General features: G+C 38.4%; 2 protein-coding genes across 2 annotated transcripts in view; one reads left to right on the forward strand and one right to left on the reverse strand.

Annotated features, from left to right (window-relative positions):
- The window catches only part of NPLOC4 (NPL4 homolog, ubiquitin recognition factor), a gene marked incomplete in the record, with an annotated part of 180,935 nt that extends 179,933 nt beyond the window's left edge, over positions 1 to 1,002 (reverse strand). Inside the window, 1 exon segment of the mRNA XM_053706905.1 lies at positions 869 to 1,002. Within this exon segment, the coding sequence (XP_053562880.1) occupies positions 869 to 913 (45 nt within the window).
- A 7,488-nt stretch (positions 1,003 to 8,490) lies between these two features.
- TSPAN10 (tetraspanin 10) lies at positions 8,491 to 17,669 on the forward strand. The gene is made up of 4 exons (XM_053696313.1): positions 8,491 to 8,739; positions 15,315 to 15,901; positions 16,813 to 17,115; positions 17,324 to 17,669. The coding sequence occupies exons 1-4, from the start codon at positions 8,644 to 8,646 to the stop codon at positions 17,367 to 17,369; spliced, it is 1,032 nt and encodes a 343-aa protein (XP_053552288.1). The 5' UTR covers positions 8,491 to 8,643; the 3' UTR covers positions 17,370 to 17,669.
- The last annotated feature ends 8,416 nt before the right edge of the window (positions 17,670 to 26,085 follow it).

A 26,085-nucleotide genomic window follows, 5' to 3' on the forward strand; every position in this document is an offset into this window, starting at 1 on the left:
GAAGGAAGCAAATTAAATAATAGAAGTAAATTGGAAAGTTGTTTAAAATTGTATGCTCTGTCTGAATCACGAATGTCTAATTATGACTTTATTGTCCCTTTAACATTTTTTAGTAAAATCTTAAACCGTTTACTGTCCATGTAAGAGGAAACAAACACAGTGACAGGTTTCATGTATGCTTACTTCATGATAATCAGACCCTCTATTGCTTCCAGAGTATGTATTTACCTGTAATTCCATTTGAGGCACTTTCTAGTTCCACTAATACTGAATCAGGATAATATTTATCTGTTACACTGTGTAGTAATACTAAGTCTCTTACTGCTGCCAACCTGCTTAGAAAATACACAGTCCTGCCATCATGGGGTTTCTTTAGAAGTTTCACTGCCTAGGGTTATATTGTTTTATAGCTGTAAAAATAATGTGGTCCTTTATGACAACTTCCTATCTTAAAAAGAACCAAACAATGATTTTGGTCTACTGATTGCATGTGTGGGTTCAAATGCATTGGTTAAAGTATAATGTTCTGTCCATTCTGGTATATAAGAGGTTAAAACTGCTGTCACCCAAACAGTATTTGCCCACACAGGAGCTTTGTGACAGCCTGCTTTGGAAAGCACCATGGTGATGACACTGCATTTACACCCCAATGCAGAATTCCTTCAAAATCATAACAAACTATTATTACAATCAACGGAATCATTTTCCTTACCACTTTTTTTAATTATATCATCATAATAACCACTTTAGAAACCAAAATGTTTAACCATATAAGTTGCTTGTTCCTTCATTCAACCCCACTCCCACTGGAGTTTCTGCCCCACAGTGCGAAGAGCTCCTCGCCATAGTACTCTTCCCCAGTACTTACAATACTCTCCGCCATGGCCCTATTACCCGGGCTGGGTCTACTCATCACCCGGCCTTTGACGTCTACAGACAGCAGTTCTTAACGTTCGAGTGTCTCCAGGAAGTCGTTCCCTATCAAGCTGTCCAGGTATAAAGTTCCTAGCAGGAGAAAAAAAATAGTTCCGGTCCGTCCGCAAAATATGTCCCCAATAGTACTGCTGCATAATAGTTGGTAGAAAACCGCAGACAAACAGTGTAACAAGAAAAACCTGCTTCAGAATATTTTACAGCCTTTTTTTTTTTTAAACGATTTGGCATAATATTATACTATCTCTAATTAGTGCTTGTAGTAAATTATTAGCTTGAAAGTGGTATTAGTTTTATCATGTATTTAAAAAAAATCTACAATATGTCCTTCAACGCTATAACAATAGCAGACTGCAACCTAAAGCACGCAAATTGATTCCTCTTTTTATTTACAGATTTGATTCTTCATGAAAGATTTATTTATTTTTTACATTTTCTAAAGCATTTTTTTTATTTATGAGACATTACTAAACAATTTTAAATCTATATTTTTTGTAAATGAAAAATGAATACAATATAAATTATATTATTTAAAGGCTGATAAATGTCAACATTGAAATTTGCTTGTGTGCATTTGTATTTAAAATAGAAACATGTTTGCAATATACTTCCATTAGCAAAATGCTTCTAGTAAAGGTTATTACTGATTTTCAGCAGCATACACACATATGCTGTGAGGGCCTTTGCACCAGTATTTTCTCACAGCACATTTCGCTAGATAAAAACAGTAACTACTTTTTCTAGAAGCATTTTTGCTAATGGAAGTATATTGCAAAAAATTTACTATTTCAAATTGAAATGCACCCATGCACATTTCAATTGTGTTAACATTTTGGCACTTTTAATTGTTTTGCATATTAATTTATTTACCCCTGCAAATGGGTTAAACCCATTGTTAAAGGGACACTCCTTTAATATGTTCCAATTCAGACCTCCCAATCATCCTGTAAAATGCGAGATTGTCACGGGTTGAGAGATTAGACTCTCTTCCCGCCTGCAGCGTCTAGGTAGGGTTGTCAGCTCTCCTACATAAAAATGCTGAACAACATGTTGCATGGGTGGTGAGAGAGAGGAAACACAACAACCCTTCCTAAAGCTATACATTAGACCACATTATATATCATTTTTATAACATGATTTTAACCCTTTGTCTGTCAGTAATACATAAATCTGTTTTAACCTAGCTAGCTGCCAGTAACACACAGCAGTGATTGGACTCCCCTTGATTTTTATTAGCATACACAAAGCAATATTTGTATACCCCCAAAGTTACCAATAAAAACCACAAAACAGAGATTTTACTCCAGAGGCTGCACAGTAATTTTTTAACTCCCCCAAACTGCCAACAACAATTAAGACACAAAGTAACAACACACATAGGCCTAGATTATAAGTGATGATTGCTGGGGAGGGAGGACGACTACCTCCGCTCCCTGGGCATGGCTCTGCCGCTGGAGAGAGAGACCGGCTATCTCCTCTCCCGGGAAGGGGCTCTGTTGCTGGGGAGGGAGGATGACTACCTCCGCTCCCTGGGGACGGCTCTGCCACTGGGGAGAGAAGCCGACTGCATTCCCTCCCGGTACCTGGCTCTGCCGCTGGGGAGAGAGACCGATTGTCTCCTCTCCCAGGAAGGGGTTCTGTTGACGGGGTGGGAGGACGACTACCTCCCCTCCCAGGGTATGGCTCTGCCGCTGGGGAGAGAGACTGACTGTCTCCTGTCCCAGGAAGGGGTTCTGTTGCTGGGGAGGGAGGACAACTACCTCCGCTCTCTGGGGATGGCTCTGCCACTGGGGAAAGAAGCCGACTGCCGTCCCTCCCGGTACCTGGCTCTGCAGCTGGGGAGAGAGACCAACTGACTGTTTCCTCCCCCAGGAAGGGGTTCTGTTGCTGGGGAGGGAGGCCGACTTCCACCGCTCCCTGGGGACGGCTCTGCCGCTGGGGAGAGAAGCCGATTGCCGTCCCTCCCGGTACCTGGCTCTGCAGCTGGGGAGAGAGACCGACTGTCTGTCTCCTCTCGCAGGAAGGGGTTCTGTTGACGGGGTGGGAGGACGACTACCTCCGCTCCCAGGGTATGGTTCTGCCGCTGGAGAGAGAGACTGACTGTCTCCTCTCCCAGGAAGGGGTTCTGTTGAAGGGGAGGGAGGACGACTACCTCCGCTCCCGGGGGATGGCTCTTCCGCTGGGGAGAGCAAACGACTGCCGTCTCTGCCTGTACCTGGCTCTGCCACTGCGGAGACCGACTGTCTCCTCTCCCAGGAAGGGGTTCTGTCAAAGGGGAGGGAGGGCGACTACCTCTGCTCCCAGGGGTGGCTCTGCCGCTGGGGAGAGAAACTGACTGCAGTTTCTCCCGGCACCTGGCTCTGCCGCTGGGGAGAGAGACTGACTGTCTCCTTTCCCTGGAAGGGGTTCTGTTGGTGGGGAGAGAGGTTGGCGACCTCCGCTCCCTGGAAGCTGATTTGCCGCTTGGGGGATGAAACGATTTCTTCATACCTTGAATCCCTCGATCCCATCTCAACCTGTTCAAAAACAGATTCGGAAGTAAGGCAGAAGTTGGCGACTCTTTGCCCTGTTGCCAGCACTTCCGCTGGGGTGGCTCCCTTGTCCGGGACCAAAAGCTCTTGGTAGCTCATTCCTTGTGGCCACTCCTCTAAGGCCAACCTCCATGATTCCCAGACTGCTGCACAGGGCCGCCATCAGGGGGGTGAAAGGGGTGACTCCTGTCAGGTGCCCACTGGGCCAGGGGGCCCCATGAGGCAAGCACAACTATTTAAAGGAAAAAAAAAAAAAAATTTACATTTTGGCAGCCACCAGAGGGCGCTAAAGCAGAGTGCTATTGAGCACGGAAAATGTCATTACAAGGAGTAAAGCATTATCATTTGAGAGCATTTCGGAGTGTGCACTAAACCACTATGCACAGTGTGAGACAGACTTGGCACTTCACTTTGTACAGTGTGTGCTTGAGTCACAGATCATTTTCATTTGCAGAGGAGGTAGGACTTACTTAGTAAATGTAATTTATTTCTTTTTGCAATTTCAGATTGTAACTTCAGTGTGGTAGTTGTAAGGTGGGGCCAGGGGTCCTTAAAAACAATTTTTTTAGCAATATGCTGCAGTGTATTTATGATTATTTGACAATGCTTTAGAAATTTTATATTTAAAACCATGCAGAAATGTTTCCTCCTCAATACACAAATGGTAGGTGCCCTTTTGGCAGATATCCATAAATACAGCTGACAGATGGGAATATTTGTACACCAAATTTGAAGTGATGCACTTGGTTGGGGAAAAAACAAACATGTCAACCTTTCAAAAGTGCTTTTCTTCATTTACCCATTCTGACAGATCATTAATGTACAATTTTTAATTCACAGAAGTATTTTTGTGCGCACATTTACAAATATGATTTTTTTAAAAGTTCTCTCTAAATTTCTGCAATTTTCTTTTATCATGCATGTCACACACTGTTGATTTAAGGGATAGCAATGTGCAGACATTTTACCTCCTGTGAGTATTTCTGTGGGTGTCTGTGTTTATGTCTTTTTGCTTTTGTTGGTGTCTGAGTGTGTATGTATTTTTTTCTGTGGATGTCTCTGTGAGAGTGTGTGTGTGTCTGTCTTTGTGCATTTTCTGTGGGCTTCTCTGTTAGGGTGTGTATGTATGTCTTTGTGTATTTTCCTTGGATGCCTCTGTGAGGGTGTGTGTGTGTGTGTATGTATGTCTGTGTATTGTCAGTGGATGCCTCTGTGAGAGTGTGTGTGTATGTCTTTGTGCTTTTTCTGTGGGTGTCTCTGTGAGGGTGTGTGCGTATGTCTTTGTGCTTTTTCTTTGAGTGTCTCTGTGAGGGTGTGTGCATATGTCTTTGGATATTTTCTGTGGATGCCTCTGTGAGGGTGGGTGTGTATGTCATTGTGTATTTTCTGCAGGCGTCTCTGTGAGTGTGTGTGTGTGTGTGTGTGTGTGTATGTATGTATGTCTGTGTGTTTTCTGTCAGTGTCTTTGTGAGGGTGTGTGCATATGTCTGTGTGTTTTCTGTGGGTGTCTGGGAGAGTGTGTGTATGTCTTCGTGCATTTTCTGTGGGTGTCTCTGTGAGAGTGTGTGTGTGTGTATATGTCTTTGTGTGTTTTCTGTGGATGCCTCTGTGAGAATGTGTGCGTATGTCTTTGTGCTTTTTCTTTGGGTGTCTCTGTGAGGGTGTGTGCGTATGTCTTTGGGTATTTTCTGTGGATGTCTCTGTGAGGGTGTGTGCATATGTCTTTGTGTATTTTCTGTGGGTGTCTCTGTGAGGGTATGTGTGTGTGTATGTATGTCTGTGTGTTTTCTGTGAGAGTGTGTGCATATCAAGCAAGAAAAAAGGGAAAATCAGGTCCGGGAGCGTCAGTTTAAAAAGGTAGTCCTTTATTTGATGAAACAATTAAAAGTCACGATACACATATACAGGATAGCAGAACACATATGTGTAGGCTGTGGCTGTGAGATCAGCTGATGCATTTCGGCAGTTATGCATATGTCTGTGTGTTTTCTGTGGGTGTCTGTGAGAGAGAGTGTGTGTGTGTGTGTGTGTATCTTCATGCATTTTCTGTGGGTGTCTCTGAGAGTGTGTGTATGTATATGTCTTTGTGTGTTTTCTGTGGATGTCTCAGTGAGGGTGTGTGTGTATGTATGTCTTTTTATGTTTTCTGTGGGTGTCCCTATGTGTGCGTATGTCTTTGTGGGTTTTCTGTGGGTTTCTGTGTGTGTGTGTGTATGTCCTTGTGTGTTTTCTGTGGGTGTCTGTGAGTGTGCATGTCTTTGTGTGTTTTCTGAGGCTGTCTCTGTGGGTGTTTCCTTGGGTGTATGTGCAAGTTTGTGTTTGAGTTTGTGTGTGTGTGTGTGTGTGTGTGTCCATTGTCTGTACCTTTTTAGGACATTTTGACCTTTCTACTGATTATTCACATCTTTCTACAGACTTTGAGACTAATGAGACCTTTCCGGAAGTCACCAATCCACCACTTAAAGGGACATTAAACCCAAACATTTTCTTTAATAATTGAGACAGATAATACAATTTTAAACAACATTCCAATTTACTTCTATTATCTAATTTGCTTCATTCTTTAGATATCCTTTGTTAAAGAAATAGCAATGCACACAGGCAAGCCAATCACAGGAGGCATCTATGTGCAGCCACCAATCAGAAGCTACTAAGCCTATCTAGATATGCTTTTCAGGAAAGAATATCAAGAGTATGAAGCAAATTATATAATAGAAGTAAATTAGAAAGTTGTTTAAAATGGTATTCTCTATTTGAATCATGAAAGAAAAAAATTGGGTTTAATGTCCCTTTAACCTTTAAATTATTTTTTAGGCAGTTCAGGACCCTTTTTTAACCACTCTATGCTGTTGTCACCATATAGTTGGCATCTTCCTTGACAAAAAGATAATCAGAACTCCATATGTTGTCTTGTAAATCTCCTTTTTTGACAAAACTGTAGCCACCTCATTACTTGTCAGGTCAATGTAATCAAGTTCTGAGTGTCTGTGTGGGTGTCTGTGTCTGAGTGTGTTTGTGTGTCTGCTAGAGAGTCTATATGTGAATCCTTGTGTGAGTGCGTGTTTCAGTGCATGAGTCAGTCTGTGTGTTTCTGTGTTACTACCTTTACAACATTTCCAAGTTTGACTACACTTAAGAATAAAGGGCATATACGTTTTAGTCACTTGGTCAAAAATTGAACATGTCAATGGGGGGGGGGGGGGGGCACTGATCAATGGTTAAGTCAGGGGCCCCAAAATTTCTAGTGGTGGCCCGATACCAATAATCAGACATGTACTGCTTGGGAACAGCGCTGGAGTGAGCTGCATGTGCAACTTTTACTATGTGTTTAAAGGGACAGTAAACATCTTGAAATTGTTATGTCAGATATTTAGTTATGTATAAGGAAATAACCTTGCACAATATTTTTATTGATTTTTTACCCCTCTTTCCATGCAATATAGCTCTGAAAATTGTAGAGTTTCTAATTCTCAGATTTCAAAATGCAACTTGATGACTGATGGTTAATCCTGTCATAATCAGCTTTAACCCTTCCATAATGCATTTTGGTGGCTAGCCTTGTTGTCTGTAGACACAAGCCCTGATTAGCTCATCCAAATAAGGCAAATTGTGGGTAGAGTTTGGCTATTGAAAAACAATTGCAGCAAACAAGGTATTAAAGGGATATGAAACCCAATTTTTTTTTCTTTCATGGTTCAGATGTTCAATATTTACTTCATTCTCTTTTGTTGAAAAACAGGGATGTAAGCTTAGGAGCCGGTCCAATTCTGGAGTACTATATGACAGCATTTTTGCAATAATGTTATCCATTTGTAAGAACATTAGATGGCAGCACTATTTCCTGCACCATGTAGTGCTCCAGATGCCTACCTAGGTATCTCTTCAACAAAGAATATCATGGAACAAAGCAAATTTGATAACAAAAGTAAATTAGAAACTTTTTTTTTTTAAAAGGTATGCTATGTCTGAATCATAAAACAACATTTTTGGGTTTCATATCCCTTTAATTTATAGATGTTTAGACTTGTCTGATATGTTATTCTATAGCAACACAAAAGAAATGCCTTGTGTTACAAGGAGTTTACTGTCCCTTTAAAGGAACATTACACTGTTGAGAGCACTACTACAGTAGCACAGATACAACTCTCCATGCTATTGGTTTTCTCCAGTGCCTTCAGCTGTCTTCAATGCTGTTCTCTCTTCAAAGCCAGTAACACTGCAGATCTATAAAAGTGCACTGTTTCTGTCAGAAGATGCAACAATACGCGAGCTACAAGATGGCGGCACCCAGTATAAAATGCAAAGCTTTAGCTTTTAGAGTTAAAATAAGAGAACAGATTTAATATTGTTATTGTTTACAATGATAGATAATCCCTTTATTATCCATTCCCCAGTTTTGCATAACCAGCATGGTTTATACACTTTATACCTCTGTGATTACCTTGTATCTAAGCTTCTGCAGAATGCCCCCTTATCTCAGTTCTTTTGACAGACATGCATTTTAGACAATCAGTGCTGTCTCATAAATAGCTCCACAGGAGTGAGCACAATTTTATCTATATGGCACTCATGAACTAGCACTGTCTAGCTGAAAAAAACTATAAAAATGCACTACTTAGAAATTAGCATATGAGCTTACCTAGGTTTAGCTTTCAGTAAAGAATACTAAGAGAACAAAGCAAATGCGATGTTCAAAGTAAATTGGAAAGTTATTTAAAATGACATGCCCTATCTTAATCATGAAAGTTTAATTTTGATTACACTGTCCCTTTAATCATAGCACTACGCAAGTTACTATATTGGACTAGAGACAGTAGATAGTTTTGAAACTATGCAAAGATGTTTCATACAATCGTTTATGGTGGGTTACAAAACAATTAGATTTTTTTTATTTACAGATACCTAGATCATCGACCTGAAAATAAACTGCGGCATTAGGACAAAGTCTGGCATTTTGTAGGTGGACAAAAGTACAATTGTTAATCACCACAAGACTGAAGAGGTTAATAAGGGGGTTGTCCTCTTTAATAAGCTGGAATGGTGGGACTTGAATCCAGCTTCTCACATGATCAAAGACTGACTAGTGGGTCTGATGATCATGTCTGCAGGATGAAGAGGGTGTTGGGTGAAAGAACTAAATAGAAAAAACCCACAGGAATCTCACTCTGAGCTGAAGAAAATGTGTGCAAATTTTCTTAAATTTTCGCCAAAATTATGTCCACTACTCAGGAAAAAAACAGAGGAACCAAATGAATCCAGCCGATTACTAACCAAGGTGATTACATGACTAATACTTTTCTGCTGTTCTGCATGGCTGCCTACATTGTATTGTTTATGCTCAGTGTAGAATTCCATACATTAATGGTTTTACTTCCAATACAATGATAATACCTATGTGAGTAACTTTAATATCAGTTGGTTATCTGTTGCATGTATTCGGCATTATTTATTTGCCTTTCATTATGAGTGTTAAAGGGACATGGTAATTATATTTTGTGTCTCACTTAAATGATGGCACTTCAAAATGTGATAGTTTATTTTCTTGTCAAGCTAGCAGGGGCATGTCTATCTCAACAGCAGAGTGTCCGGTACAATTGATTGCGGTCCTGCTAGCTTTAAGGGGATGTATACACCTTTTTTATATCAAATGTTTAGTTATGAGTAATGAAGCAACTTTGCAATACATTTTCATTATTTATTTTGTCCCATTTTCATGTAATTTTTAGCTCTGAAAATTGAGCAATTTCTAATTCTCAGAACTCTGCAGACTTCTCAAGGCAAAGTGTATTTCATATTTGCCTCTAATTGGCTTTTTTCTTAGCTGCAAAACAGTGAATTTTAAACAAACTTTATGACAGTGGCTGCTAGCCTTGTTGTCTGTGGACTAAAGCCCTGATTGACTCCTCCAAATAGGGCAAATGGTGGGTGTAATTTGGTAAATGAAAAATAATTACAGTAAAAAGGATGTTAATTTGCTTTACAAATGTTAATACTTGGCTGATATAATGTTGTGTTTTATTTTGAATTAAACTTTATTTAAATGTAAAGGTTCACAAAAAAAGCTTAATGTTATGTTACAAAGAACATCATCAACATATAGAGTTACACCAAGTGGCTAATGGTATCATAGACAATCGTATATCATAGATAATCATTGTAAGCATAACAGTAGAATAATAAGGCGGCATGGATAGGCTGATGTTATTCTATAGCAAAAGAAATGTAATGTAATTACAAGGTATTTAATGTCCCTTTAATTTAAATGCAAGCAGCTGTTACTTAAAGGGACATGAAAGTCAAAATTAAAATGACATGCTCTCTTAAAATCTCCTTTTTATTATCAAGTTTATCTTTTTCACTCTTGGTATCCTTTTGTTGAAAATCATATGTGTATATATGCTCTGGAACAGCAATGCATGGGAATCTAGCAGGTGATTGGTGGCTACACGTTTCCTCTTGTCATTGGCTCACTAGATGTGTTTACCTAGCTACCAGTATTGCATTGTTGCTCTAAAACACATTGTAAGATGCAACTGTACAATAATATACAATGCTGTAATATATTACAGCATTTTCATTTTGCCCTTTTTTGTCCCATATTTTTTTTTATTTTATTTTTTTCCATGTAAAAACAAATAATTTTAAAAGCTGCTTTTTAATATGCATTTAAGTAAATTGCTTGATCAGATGTAGTAAAATTAGAAAGCACATAGTCTACCCTGTATATGCTAGTTACACCTGAAACAAAATACATGACATGTACTTCTGGAATCTTTTTAAAACACTGTTCATAAAATGTTAATTATCTGACACTTTTTTTTTTTTTTTTTTTTTTTAAATGATTCAGGTAGAGTCTCAATTGTTTTTATTTAGTTTTGTAGTGTAGTAAACAAATGTATATAATTAAAGAGAGACCTAACCATGTTATAACTAAATCATGAGAGAAACAGTTTGTGTTTTAAAAGGGCATGGCAGCCCAGTGTGTATAAGATTTATAAAATATAGGGGTTGATTACAATCCTTTAGAAAAAGCGTAAGAAATTATTTACCAAAATCCCCACGGAAGTGCACAATAAAAAATAAAAAAAATAAAAAAAAAATAAATAAAAAAAAAAAAAAAATGGGGTTTCTATTTTACTTTGTTCTTTGTGTAATCCTTTGTTTAAAAGTAGGTAGGTTTAGGAGTGTACATATATAATATTTTGAACACTATATGGGAGCGGTTTTGCAAGAATACTATAAATGGCAGCAGTGTTTGCTATCATGCAGTGCACCAGACACGTGCACACTACCTCCTTATGTGTTCTTCACAGAATACCATAAAGACAAAGCAAATTTGGTAATATAAATACATTTGAAATTTTTTTTTTTTTTTTCATTGTATGCTCTGTCTAATCATGAAAGAAAATTAAAGTTTCATGATTCAGATATTGTGTACAAAATAAAGTTCCATTTTTCTTGATATAGTTTATATTTTTTTTATTTTTATTTTTAAACGTTGCTCCTTTACATGAGAGCAAACTGGGGAGTTTGGGCATACCTTCAGTACTGTATGGTAGCAATTTTTGTAACCGTGTTGTACATTGTAACAAACACTGCTGCCATATAGCACTCAAGAACCCTTTTAAACTCCCAAACATTCCTAAATAAGCTAGCAAGAGAACAAAGTAAATTTAAAACTAATTTAAAATGTATAATTTTCAGAAATTATGACTTCCACACTGGTTTAAAGGGACAATAACCCCCCCCCCCCCCAAAAAAAAAAAGTCATGGTTTGAATATAACATAAAATTTTAGACAACTTTTCAATTTTCTTCATTATCTTGTTTATCCTTTGCTGTAGGAACAGCATTGCAGACTGGCAGCTAGATGAACACATCTAATCAGCCAATAACAAAAGACCACCAATCAGCAGCTAGCTCCCACTAGTGCACGATATGTGCATATTCTTATTTTTTTTCTTTTACAAGTGATACCAAGAGAACATAGCACATTTGAAAATAGAAGTGAAATTTAAAAGTTTGCAGAAGGATTTAAAGATAGGTCAAACAGCCTAGTCTTTAATAAAGACTACATATACAGCACTCAGAGGGTTAATTGTTCTGTATTTAATGTTGATATATCACCACACACTTACTGATTTAACTAATTAGTATCATGAAGGAATTGACAGCAAAGTGTGTTGCTGAGGGATTGTGTTGATTAAAACATAACTTTTTATTACACACAATACACAAGTTAAAATAGGAAAAGATAAATAAAATCACACTTAGGTTTGTTTCGTAGATGCGTTAAGTATAATAAGAATGGAGAGTGGTATCAATACTTGTAGTGTGTTCTTCTGGTATAGCAATTATATAAGTAGTTACTTAGTGACGGTATCATGTAGTCGCCAAAGAGCTATCGTATGTATGTATATATAATTTGTAGTATGCTCATGAAATGCAAAATTGTATATTAAAATCATGTAGACGCAAAACTATTAATGACTACATACAATACCTCTTTGTTAAACTTATACAAGTATTACAGAGGGTAATGAACACTGGGGTTAGTTCAGTATAGTGACTGCTCAATTAATAAGCTTACGCCCTAATGGTGACCTGTTATATGTATTGGTACACTTAAGAACTTTAACAAGTTGCTCTGAGCAAGCCGCTTTGCTTAAGAGGTTTTAGCCCTTATGTGACAATTTAGTATATGGGTTCAAATATAGAAACTCTGATAGATTATCGAGTTCCAATTATCGCAAGTGGCTTGACCAAAATGTTAGCATATATCGAGTGGTAAATACCGCCACTGTGAATACAGGAAAAGTTAGCGTATATCGAGTGATCTACTTGTGCAAATGTTGCAGGGGGTAATGAACACTGGGTTTACTTCAGTATAGTGACTGCTCAATTAATAAGCTTACGCTCTAGAGGTGACCTGATATATGTATTGGTACACCTGAGAGCTTTATTAACCAGTTGCTCTGAGCAAGCCGCTTTGCTTAAGAGATTTTAGCCCTTATGTGACTGTAACGGAAGCTTCCGTTACTTTTGTACTTGGAGAGGACTGCAGGCCAGCCTTCTCCCCACCGACTATGGACCCAGGAACTTGAGGGGATTCTATGATTTGGGAGGTGGGTGCCCAGGGTACATTTGGAGTACTTTTACCCTGGATTCAGGTTTACACAGTTTCCATGAATTCCCAGAGACTCTAAGAACTGAAGGGCCTTGAAGATTCCTGTGTTTTGTTGGAGTATAAGGTGATAGCCCAATCCAGCATTGTCTGCTACAACACCCCCCCAGACTCGGAATGTTTGAGCTAATTGAAACCTCCTGCTCTAATGCTGAGACCCCCTGTAGTTATCTAGTCTAGGTGTGAAGTGTCTTCCTGTTATTGTGTGAGCCATCCATTGTCCTTTTGTAAGTCAGGATGTGATTAGAATCTTGTTTAACTAACCATTGTCTGATGTTTGTCTCATTGTATAATTGTTTCTTTTGATTATGTAGTAACTACCCCCATTTGTTGGAAATGTATAAAAGCTGTGTTTTCTGTGCAATAAAGCAGTTCCTATTTTGACCCTCAAGCATTCATTCTCGGCTACTGTTCTTGGGGGTAGCTATAACAACTGGCAGCGGCCGTTATTCTAATAGCGGCAGGTATCCAGTGGAGGTTCATGGGTTGGCATTTGGTGGGAGGAATCTGACTTTAGTGGGTATACCCAGTCTGGGGTACTGAGACCCGCTACAATTGTCTGGCAGCGGTGGGATCTGCTTCCTCCTTACGGAGCAGTTCCAAACTACCAGTGGGACCTCCTTGAGGGAAATGGAGGCTGAATTCCAGTGGAGATTGGAGGCAGTGCTGGCCCAGTTTGATGGCCCTGTCTTGGCAGAGGACAAACTGGCCTGGAAGGATATAGTTCGACGGAAACTCTGGCACAAGGCTCTCCAGTTCGAACAAGACTACCAGGGAAGTACCTTCCTACTCCAGAGCAGCAATACTGGCTCCAGATGGATCTACGAATGCCGTTCCTGGGAAAGCAGCCCCAGGAGGAATCGATGGACGGATTGGTCCAGACAGAGATGGAGGTGGATGAAGGGTACCAGGCACTGCGGTGGTATGTGGCCCAGGTGTGTCCGGAGATGGATTTGGATGATCCTACAGAGGGCTATGACTACGGCGGCCCAGGATTGCTATTTGAAAGTCTCACACAGGACCCCCACTGTGGGAGTACGGCAGAGTGGCGTCAGGAGGACATACTGGAACACAGAGAGCTGAGGCTGAACCTTACAGAAGTATCCGGACTGAGAGACTATCTTTATTACCTAGCTGCCCACAAGTGGGAGCTAGAAAAGGCATATAAAAGGCTGTTGGATCTCGTTCAGCAGCATGCCTCAGAGCCTGAAGAGGGCTATGGTTCAGCAATCAGGGATTTATTGGACTTTTCCTCAGGAGTGGCAACCGATAATGAGCTGCTAGACCATGATCAGCAGCCTGGCCCTGAGCTTGCCACACCAGTAGAAGCGCTGGCAACAGGGCAGGGCACCATTGGCCTCTGTCCAGCACCTGTGATATCTCTGGAGCCCATGGAGAGGAGGTAGTCAATTTCTCTACACAGCCACAGGCTCCAGAGATTGATAATTTAATAGACTTTTCCTCTGAGGAGGGACAGACCGGTGAGCCTCCAGCAGAAGAGGTGGCCACAGGGCAGAGGACCCCTGGCCTCTGCCCAGTACCTGCAGCAGCTCCAGGAAGCCAGGGAGAGGCGGTAACTGACCTCTCTCCACAGCAGCAGAGTCAGTTCCAGGGAGAGGAGGTAGTCTGGGACCCCCTGTTATCTAGCCTAGGTGTGAAGTGTCTTCCTGTTATTGTGTGAGTCATCCATTGTCCTTTTGTAAGTCAGGAAGTGATTAGAATCTTGTTCAACTAACCATTGTCTGATGTTTGTCTCATTGTATAATATTTGTTTCTATTGATTATGTAGTAACTACCCCCATTTGTTGGAAATTTATAAAAGCTGTGTTTTCTCTGTGCAATAAAGCAGTTCCTATTTTGACTCTCAATCATTAAGTCTTGGCTACTGTTCTGGGGGTAGCTATAACAACTAGCAGCGGCCATTCTAATAGCGGCAGGTATCCAGTGGAGGTTCATGGGTTGGCATTTGGTGGGAGGAAGCTGACTTTAGCGGGTATACCCAGTCTGGGGTACCGAGACCCGCTACAGTGACAATTTAGTGTATGAGATCATATGGGTTCAAATTAATAAAGAAACTCTGATAAATTATCGAGTTAAATTATCACAAAGGCTTGACCAAAGTGTTACCCTCTGTTTGTACAGGTAAAGTTAGCATATATCGAGAGGTAAATACCGCCTCTGTGAATACAGGCAAAGTTGGCGTATATCAAGTGATGAATACCGTCAAAGAATTAATCATAAATTGAGTCCGCTGTTTATGCGGATTTGATAAGCACACTACAGGTTAAGCAGTTGAATATCATTGTTACTAAGTCAGCCTTCTACCATTGTAGCAAGTAAATAAACTGCATCAGCGAAATTAGCCTAAGGCAAACTAAAACACAGGAGCTCCTAGGACTCCTCACCAGTACCCTAACTACCCTGTGAAATTAAAAGTGTCTTAAACTGACATGCTCTATCTGAATCATGCAAATTTAATTTTGATTTTCCTATTCCGTTAAGAAGCACAAAGCCTCTAGCCTATGCTGAAACCATTTTATGTAACAACTGTTCTTTAGTTATATATCTATACCAATCATAATTAAAACATTCACAATTGTTATGTTAGGAAAGTATACACACATTTTTTAAATGTTATTAGTATATGGGCCTTTTATTTTTCTTTAGGGAGATGCTGAATCCCAGAAGGCTACATTTGGTGCCCTGCATAATCGCATTCAAAATGGCAAGGCTGACACGGACCTTGCTGAGGCAGTTTCACCCAAAAGAGGTCTACTATCCAGTCCTGATGTCCTTATATCTTTCATCAAGTATTTTATGTTCTTCTACAACTTTGTCTTCTCGGTCCTGGGCTTGGCTGTCTTTGGCATTGGTATCTGGGGGCTTGTAGATAAGCAGTCACTGATGCCTGAACAGATCAGTAACCTAGGCACAGATCCTATGCTCTTCTTTGTTCTTATGGGATTGGTTGTTAGTGTGCTATCCATGTCAGGGTGTGCTGGTTTCCTGAGAGAGAATTCCTGCCTCCTTAAATTGTTTTCTGCAGGAATCGGCACCCTGCTTATCACACAACTGCTATCTGCCGCCATCATCTTCTCCTTCAGAGAACAGATTAGAAATTCTGTTCAGAACTTCTTGCTAGTAGCTGTGAGCAGATACCAAGATGATTCTGACCTGAGGTTTATTATGGATGAACTTCAGCTAGGAATGGAGTGCTGTGGAGTTCAGTCATACCAGGACTGGGAATTTAATCTGTAAGTATCAAACCTCTTTCTACAATAGCATTTTATTCTGTAATGGGGTCAGTTATTAGGAATTCATTTTCTTTGCAAATTAACTGTAGCCATGTGCATAGATAAATTATTATAGAGTAATATAATATTAAAGGAATAGTCTTGTCAAATTTTAAGCTTTCATGATTCAGATAGAGCATGCAACTTTCTAATTTACTCCTATTATTTTTTTTTTCTTCGTTCTCTTAGATATTTATTTGAAAAAGCAGGAAGCAGTCTCATTTTTGGTTCAGCACCTGGGTAGTGCTTTCTGATTTGGCGTCTAAATAAATCCACCAATCGGGAAGAGCTACCCAGGTGCTGAACCAAAAAGTGGGCCGGCTCCTAAGCTTACAATATAAGCTTACAAAATAAAAATAGCAATAGAATGAAGAAAAATTGATAATGGGAGTAAATTAGAGCATGCAACTTTCTATCTGAATCATGAAAGTTTACTTTGACTATCCTGTGTATATGTGTATATATCTCTATCTATTCATATATGAAATATGTTTATATATTTTATTTTTAAACCAGGTAGTAATTTACAAACAAGGGCATCTGGTCTTTCATTGAAAATCAAAACTGACCTCAATACACTCCCTCTCCTCCTTCCCCCCCCCCCCCCATAATTTTCATGTTCCCTTTAAATTCACCCTTTTCCCAATCTCTCCTCAATCCTACTTTTCTCGCAGCTTTGATCTCTTATGTCTTACTCTTCCATTACCATATATTTGAACCACTCTTTTTCTACCAATCTTCTTCTATCTCCCCCTTCTTCTCCCATTCTCTCTTCCATGTCCATGTAATTTACTTCTCAAAACTGCACTTAGAACTTCATAGTCCATTAATCCAGATTTAAAATGTACCTCAATCCATATCTCCTCCTGCAGGTATTTCAATTGCAGCTCCCCAGGAGTTCTTGCTTGTGGGGTTCCATACTCCTGCTGTATCGACCCACTAGAAAATGGCACTGTGCCAAATTCTCAGTGTGGGTATGGAGTCCTAGAGATGGGAGAGATCCTGGCAGGAAGCCGAATCTACCTTGGAGGATGTGTGCCTCAACTGTCTCTCTGGCTACAACGTGGGATGTGGGATATTACTACAGGATTGCTTTTGGTTACCACTGTTGAGGTTATCTGTATTCTGTGTGCCAGGAGGATGCTGGAAAATATCAAGATGATTAAATCCTACTGGTAGGACTTCATTGACCATGTTAAACCTTGAATTAGTTGGCTGCAGAGTTGAATGTTTTTTACAGCTCATCAGTAAATGAAGGACACTAACAGCACTGTAGAAACTGAGAAAAAGCTTGCCCCATTGAAAGTTTTATAGAGATATGAAGTATTCTATGTAAACCTTCACCACCTAATGACTTGTCTTATCTACTGTTTTCTTTTAAAGGTGGCAAGGTGATTCTCAGAACTTCAGGACTATCAGTGTTCAATGACAGCATGTCAGTTTGTATCACCAGCTTCAGAATGTATATATCCATTATAGCACTAGTGATTCTTTACATATAGAAGGTTAAACAGCCTTTGGAGCTTGGAATCCAGTGACTATAAACAGTGTTCTTTCTTCTAATATACCAACAGATAAAGCTCACATGGCCATTCATATGGAAAAGCTTTTCCAGACTAGTGACAAAATAAGATGATTATTTTTTTTGGCTTAAATGAATAATAAAAATACAAGCAGTAAACATAACAGGTTTGCAACTATTACATTAAATAAAATGATCATATGAAAATGCATCTTTTTATTGTTGTGTCTTACAGCTGACTAATGTTACTCATACATCATCTGCTATTCAAAGCATTGTCCATGGGAGGAGCTTCTGCCTAGACTAGAATCTAATCCTACTTTTGTTGCTGATCTCTATATCTAGGAAGACAAGAAGACCAGTCTCCTCACAGAATGTGTTTCCACTGTATCTAAGGGTTATGCATCGACAGGAGTATGAGAAACAATGTCTCTTGTTTTTAGCTTTTTCCTTCCTCTAGTTTTTCAACCTGATTTTATACATGAATTCCCACATGCATAACTTATCAGCATGAGGGTGGTTTCCTCTTTTCTTTATGAAGCCAATAAGGGTACCTAGCAGTTAGATCAGTCACAATGGAAAGTCCAATATCAACCTATGCCACTGAATTTTAAACCTGTCCTCGGCCCTCCCTAACAGGCCACATTTTGTGGCTATCTGAACTAGAACACAGGTGAAATAATCAGCTGATGTAAGGCTTAATTTATTATTTGTATCCTGGTTATAGTAGGACCACTCAGTCTCACACCAAACTTCAGGTTATGAATAGATTTAACTGAGAACCTTGTTATGCTCATTGATCTGAGGGTCACTACTGCATGGATACAGAGTTACTGAAGATTAGATAAGCGGTAATATATAGTTATGGTAGCAGAACAGGCTTAAGAGTAAATATGTTAATCAGAGATAGAAGCCTAGTAGGAATATGAGGTCATGATGGTATACAATTAATGCTGATACATGGATGTATGATATTCAAGAACGTATTACAAAGTTCATGCAGAGATGGGTGAATGCAAGCTGGATGTTAATTCAGGCAAAACAGAGCTTGAGAGAGATTACTGTTGTTTGCACAGTTAGTAGCGTAGCAACATTAGTTATTAGAAAGTCAGAGGCAAACTGAATTGATATGTTAAGTTGATGAGCAAAATGACAGGTTTTCCAGCATACAAAAGTATAGACTACGTAAACAGCAGTTCATGTGTAATGAAATCAATCTACATTACCAGATTCATCTACTATGTAGAGCGGCAATACCTTATTACTGCAGAAGTTGAAATGGAGAACCTGTTTTCCTGAGTGCTTGCAACGTCGCACGCTAGCAGCATGTGTGCAGGAAGATACGCTGTCAATCTCCATAGGTTGTAGAAAGTAACTTTGATGAAAAATAACCTCTGGTAAGTGATGATCACAAGTAGGGGGAACCTTGAGAAGTTGAACAAAATAGCTGTAGGCAGAACGAAGGAATCCTCCTGTAAAGGAGCAAACGGCAAGGTGTCTTGACGAGAGGCTCAGGATAACAACTGAGTACAATTGCAAATTACCAAGCAATGGTAATTGAAAGGAGGAGCCTTATATAGCGTGAAAAGTTGGAACTTGCAGGTAAAATTTAAAGAGACAGATAATGTATCCAAAAAAATCATGACAGCTGGTTCGTGAACATGGTTATTTTACCTTCTCTCATTCAAGGTAATCCTGAAAACCTGACCTGTTGGGGAGGCCTGAGGACAGGTTGATGAGTCCAGAGTTCCCAACCATCCTACATGTGTGTTTTTTTTTTTTTTTTTGTGTGCGATTGTTATGGGGTGGAAACGGTCTCTCACTCACTCTCTCTATCTCATCTCTCCATCTTTCTCAATCCCATTAAAATCAATTTCATTCTGGGATGACTTTAAACCCTTCCTAGAAAAGCCCAGTCATGCCCCAGATCACCCCAAGTCTACAAATGGACTGTATAGTACAAAGGACTGACAGTTGGGGAGATTTGTGAGTGAGATTAAGGACAAAATATTCCTATCATTGGGTTGGTATTGCACTTTTGGAGCATGCTGTGTTTTTTAATGTTGGCTTTAAGCAGCTTTATATGCACATAAAGGGCAAAAGATTATGTGATTCAGACAGAGCATACAATTTTTAAAAAAGTTTCCAATTAACATTTTTTCTTCTTCAAATTTGCCTTGTTCCTAAGGTATTCTTTGTTGAAGAGATACCTAGATAGGCGTCTGGGTCACTACATGGCAGGAAGTAGTGCTGCCATCTAGTTCTATTGTAAATGGATAACATTATTGCATAACTGTTGCCATATAGTGCTCCTGAGCTTATATCCCTGCATGTGAACAAAAGATACCAAGAGAAGTAAGAACATTTGCTAATAGAAGAATATTTTGAAATTGTTTAATATGACATGCGCTATCTGAATCATAAAAAAACAAATTGGGGGTTTCATGTCAGTTTAACTCATTTGCATAGGATTTTGAAATGCTTGTAAGTTTCTCAAGGGAAGATGTATATATGGTAGAGGACATGAATGGTTTGGAACACCCACAGAGAATGGCAAAGGAGCATGTAAATGTAATCCACAAGTGATTATTTAAAGGGACAGTAAACACCTTGAGATGTTTGTATAAAATGTTTAGTTATGTGTAATGAAACCACTTTGAACATTTAATTAGTTTGCTATATATATATATATATACACACATACACACACACACTTGTTTTTCTCTTTATTTAATTTTACCATAAACAATAATGATACATCAACTATTGACATATGCAGGCAATAAAGTTCCAGCATTTGACCAACAGGAAAAACCTATTTGAGGAGTAGTTCAATACCAGACAATGAGTTCCAACAGTTCCAGACCCTTAACACAGTCCTGGCTCAGAAAGTCCAGAAGGTGCTACTATGAAATTTGGGATGGAGTATGCACTATATGTCAAATACAGAAATATTAGATAAAGATCAGAACTAAAAATAACAAAACTAAAAAGAAAAACAAATAACAGAAAAAATAACATAGTTATTGCACAATAAAATCTATGGTGTATAGAAACACATAGTAGAGTTAACATAACTTGACATAGGTTATAGTATGTAAAACTACAACACAAATTCTCAGATCAAAAGCTTTCTACACTAGGGTCCCTCCACTGAAATTGGAAAGAAATTTCTATTCAAAATTATTGGTTAGACTAATAGACTTATATTGTTTTACTGGGAGTCATATTATATCTCAAATATCTAGCAAGCTGGTCTGCTTTTAGATAATGATACCTTCTCCAATAGGAGAATTCTATTACATTTCTCCTTCCAGACTTCCTTAGATGGGAGAGTAGGTGATTTCCAGTGTAACAGACTTAATTGTAATTCATTTTATAATTTGTCATTGTGCAAGTTAAAGATTGACAAGGTCTGCACTATCTCTGATGCAGAGGGGAAGAAGTTTGTTGTGGGACTGGTTTCAGGAAGTAAGTGTCTCATAGTCTGAGGAGCTTTATTGGCCTGATCAGCAATAAATAGGAGAGCCAGCACATTTATTACTGTTAATCAGTTATTTTAAAAGGTTTACTAGTCTGTTTAGCACACTTCAAAAAAGGCATAAGGTCTGTATATATTTGTTTAATGTTAGTTTTAATTATTATTTTGTAGACATGTGCAATTCGTCTTGGACGAATTTCGTTTACGCCGAACTTTGGCAGATTTGAATGAATCCGAATTTCTGAATCGGCACCATAACTAAAATCTCGAAAAGGAATAAATCAGTTTCTGAATTTTTGGATCTATTCTTTATTCATATTCAGAATTTTTCATTGTTCTAATCTAAACCGCAGTTCCCCAACATCGCCGACACTAACTAAACCTATTAACCCCTAAACTGCCGTACACCCACATCGCCAACACCATCTTAACCTATTAACCCCTAAACTGCCGCCCCCACATCGCAACAACCTAAATTAAACTATATTAACCCCTAAACCTAACACCAAATAGACCTAAATTAAAGTTACAATTATTAACTAACTACCTATTTTAAAAATAAATACAAACTTACCTGTGAAATAAAAATAAAACCTATGCTAGCTACAATATAACTATTTACTAACTACCTAGTTAAAATAAATACAAACTTACCTGTGAAATAAAACCTAAGCTTAAACTAATAAAACCTAACATTACAAAAAATAATAAACACTAAAATTACAAAAATATTTAAATAACTAATTTCCAAATCAGACATTATTTGAACCAAATAATACATCAGGGAGCCTTCTGCTGGGGTCCATCTCACTGGGATCTATTATCATCCCTGTTTAGACAGAGTTTAAGATCAATATCTCCAATATATAAACTTTTAATAGATATTATGCCCAAAATTAAACAGTGGAAACTATAACACAAAGTTTCGTTAGAGTAAGGGCTGCCACCCTTTCGTCGGTTCTGAGGGAAACGCATTACAAACTAATTCGTAGAGCATATATCACACCAAACTAGTTATCCAAATGGGCACCATCACCTAACTTAATGTGCAAGAAATGTAGAGTCCCTTGTCCTTCATTAATACATCTAATGTGGGAAGACCCTAAGATTTGTAAATATTGGGGAATGACTGCTCACTGACTGAGCAAGATAAGTGGATGCAACATAACTATAACGTGGCCTAAAACACTTCTGTTACTAATGGATAGAAAGATAAACAAACAGGAAAAATTAGTCAACAACGTCATAACAATTGCTAAACACCTCATATTATCATTGTGGCTGGAAACCTCGCATCCGACACTTAACATGCTGAAAAAAAGATACAGCATCAGTTAAGAGTAGGACAAGCAGATGTACAGGGAGATGTAAACGCAAGAATTAAACAATTTTTCAATAAATGGGAACCCTACATAAAGGCGCTACCAGTGCACCTCCAGCATATAGTGATAACACCGTTCTCCAGCTCTATTTTCATGATGGAGAAAAAATTGAGAGGCAAGTGGAGAGATACTGTAGAATTAAGTGGGAGGAAAATAAGGCAGGGCTCTGAGGGCAGAGGAAAGGGGGACAAAAAGGTTGAGTACGTCTTTACTCCATTTATTAAGGGGAGGACTCGGGGAGAAGAGACACAACACATTTTATTAAGTTTTTTTATAAGTTATTTTAAGATATGTTGTTATAATGGTTATGTTGTTTTATATATGCTTTATAAAAAAGAAAAGGACATATGGAGGCTGTTGGATACACATCTAAACCAAAGCAGTTGAGATATATCTGTGGACATTAACATTTCTATTGAAATTGTGAAATAGATGGCTATACTGCTCAAAGAGAAACAAGTTTTTTGTTTTCTAATATGCTTGTAATGTGATATCCTTTGCTTTTTGTAATAAATAAAATATTTTAAAAAACAAAAAAATAAAAAAACTACCATTATAAAAAATAACAAACAAAATTATCCAAAACAATAAAAATAATTCCTATTCTTATACCCCGTTTAAAAAAACAAACAAATAAAACATAGTCTATAATAAACTACCAAGGGCCCTTAAAAGAGCCTTTTGTAGGGCATTGCCCTAAAGTTAACAGCTCTTTTGCAAAAAATTAAAAACAAACACCCCCTAACATTACAAACCCCCACCCCCTAAACCCACAAAATAAAAAAACCTAGCTAAAAAAAAACCTTATCTACCCATTGCCATCAAAAGGGCAGTTGTATGGTTATTGCCCTTAAAAGGGCATTCAGCTCTTTTACTGTCCTTAAAAGGGCATTCAGCTCTTTTTTTGGCCCATTAAAATAAAATAAAAACCCTAATCTAAAAAAAAACCCCCTAACATTAACCCCAAAATCGGTACTCACAGTTGCTGAAGTGCAGCGAACGATCTTCATCCCAGCAGCGAAGTATCTTCATCCAGGCGGCTCCATCTTCATCCATCGCGGGACCGGCATCTTCTTCATTCCTGCGGAGGCGCAGTGGTTGATAGGTGTAGGTCCAGATGGAGGTCCATCGGTCTGACGTGGAGGTCCTCTTCATGCGATCGTCCTCCGCACACTGAGGATTTAATGCAATGTATTTCTTTTTATATTAGGGTACCGTTGCATTCAATCTTCAGTGTGCGGCAGTCGATCGCATGGAGAGGACCTCCAAGTCGGACCAATGGAACTCCGCCTGGACCTCCACCTCCGCGCATCCACCGACCGATCCGCCTCCGCTGGGATGAAGAAGATACAAGATGCCGGTCCCACGATGGATGAAGATGGAGCCACCTGGATTAAGATGTTTCGTCGCTGGGATGAAGATTTTTCACCGGACTTCAGCAACTGTGAGTACCAATTTTGGGGTTAGTGTTAGGTTTTTTTTTTGTTTTGTTTTTTTAGATTAGGGCTTTTTTATTTTAATATGCCGAAAAAGAGCTGAATGCCCTTTTATGGGCAATGCCCATACAAAAGCCCTTTTCAGGGCAATGGGTAGATTAGATTTTTATTTTGGGGTGGGGGTTTGTAATGTTAGGGGGTGTTTGTTTTAATTTTTTAGCAAAAGAGCTGTTAACTTTAGGGCAATGCCATACAAAAGGCCCTTTTAAGGGCCCTTGGTAGTTTATTCTAGATTAGGGTTTTTTTTTATTTTAGGGTGTTTTTTTTTGTTTGTTTTTTAAACGGGGTATTAGAATAGGAATAATTTTTAATTGTTTTGGATAATTTAGTTTGTTATTTTTTGTAATGGTAGTTTTTTATTTTTGTAATTTTAGTGTTTATTATTTTTTGTAAATGTAGTTTTAATTTTTTAGTAATTTTCAGATAGATTACGAGTTTTGCGGTAAGAGCTGCTCGGTACTAACTTGCGCCGGATGGATGAAGATAGAAGATGCCGTCTGGATGAAGACTTCTGCCCGTCTGGATGACCACTTCTTGCCGCTTGGATGAAGACTTCTCCCGGCTTCATTGAGGACTTCTTGCCGCTTGGATGATGGATGTCGGGTCTTCAAAAACTGTAAGTGGATCTTCGGGGGTTAGTGTTAGGTTTTTTTAAGGGTTTATTGGGTGGGTTTTATTTTTAGTTAAGGGCAATGCCCATACAAATGCCCTTTTCAGGGCAATGGGGAGATTAGTTTTTTTTTAGTTAGTATTTTATTTGGGGGGTTTGGTTGTGTGGATGGTGGGTTTTACTGTTGGGGGGTTGTTTGTATTTTTTTACAGGTAAAAGAGCTGATTTCTTTGGGGCAATGCCCTGCAAAAGGCCCTTTTAAGGGCTATTGGCTGTTTAGTTTAGGCTAGGTTTTTTTTTGGGGGGGCTTTTTTATTTTGATAGGGCTATTAGATTAGGTGTATTTAGTTTAAATATTTGATAATTTCTTTTTTATTTTGTGTAATTTAGTGTTTTTTTTTTTTTTTGTAATTTAGTTAATTGTATTTAATAAATGTAATTTATTTAATTGTAGTCTAAGGTTAGGTTTTAGTGTAACTCAGGTTAGGTTTTAGTTTACAGGTAAATTTGTATTTATTTTAGCTAGGTAGCTAGTAAATAGTTATTAACAAACTAGTCTACCTAGTTAAAATAAATACAAACTTAACTGTGAAATAAAAATAAAACCTAAGCTAGATACAATGTAACTATTAGTTATATTGTAGCTAGCTTAGGGTTTATTTTACAGGTAAGTATTTAGTTTTAAATAGGAATTATTTAGTTATTCATAGGTTTTATTTAGATTTATTTTAATTACATTAAAGTTAGTGGGTGTTAGGGTTAGGGTTAGACTTAGGGTTAGGGGTTAATAACTTTAGTATAGTGGTGGCGACGTTGGGGGCGGAAGATTAGGGGTTAATAAATGTAGGTAGGTGGCGGCAACATTGGGGCAGCAGATTAGGGGTTAATAATATTTAACTAGTGTTTGCGATGCGGGAGTACGGCGGTTTAGGGGTTAATATATTTATTATAGTGGTGGCGATGTCGGGAGCAGCAGATTAGGGGTTAATAATTTTATTTTAGTGTTTGCGATGCGGGAGGGCCTCGGTTTAGGGGTTAATAGGTAGTTTATGGGTGTTAGTGTACTTTTTAGCACTTTATTTATGAGTTTTATGTTACAGCTTTGTAGCGTAAAACCCATAACTACTGACTTTCAGTTTACGGTATGGATCTTGACGGTATAGGCTGTACCGCTCACTTTTTGGTCTCCCAGGCAGACGTAATACCGGTGCAAAGGAAGTCCCATTGAAAAGGACTTTTTGAAAGCTGCGGTAGTTACGGCCAAAAAATTGTGCGGTACAGTTATACCTGCAAAACTCGTATTATTAGCGGTAGTGAAAAAGAGCCTTAACGCTGCTTTTTCACTCATACCACAAAACTCGTAATCTAGCCGTTTATTTTTAGTAATGTTAGGTTTTATTATTTTTAGCAAGTGTTTTATAAGTGTAAGCTTAGGTTTTATTTTTATCTCTCAGGTAAGTTTTTTTTTTTTTTTTTTTTTGTATTTATTTTAACTAGGTAGTTAGTAAATAGTTATATTGTAGCTAGCTTAGGTTTTATTTTTATTTCACAAGTAAGTTTGTATTTATTTTTAAATAGGTAGTTAGTTAATAATTGCAACTTTAATTTAGGTCTATTTTAATTATGTTAAAGTTAGTGGGTGTTAGGTTTAGGG

This window comes from Bombina bombina, chromosome 1, assembly GCF_027579735.1.
Source record: "Bombina bombina isolate aBomBom1 chromosome 1, aBomBom1.pri, whole genome shotgun sequence".
Classification (NCBI taxonomy): domain Eukaryota; kingdom Metazoa; phylum Chordata; class Amphibia; order Anura; family Bombinatoridae; genus Bombina; species Bombina bombina.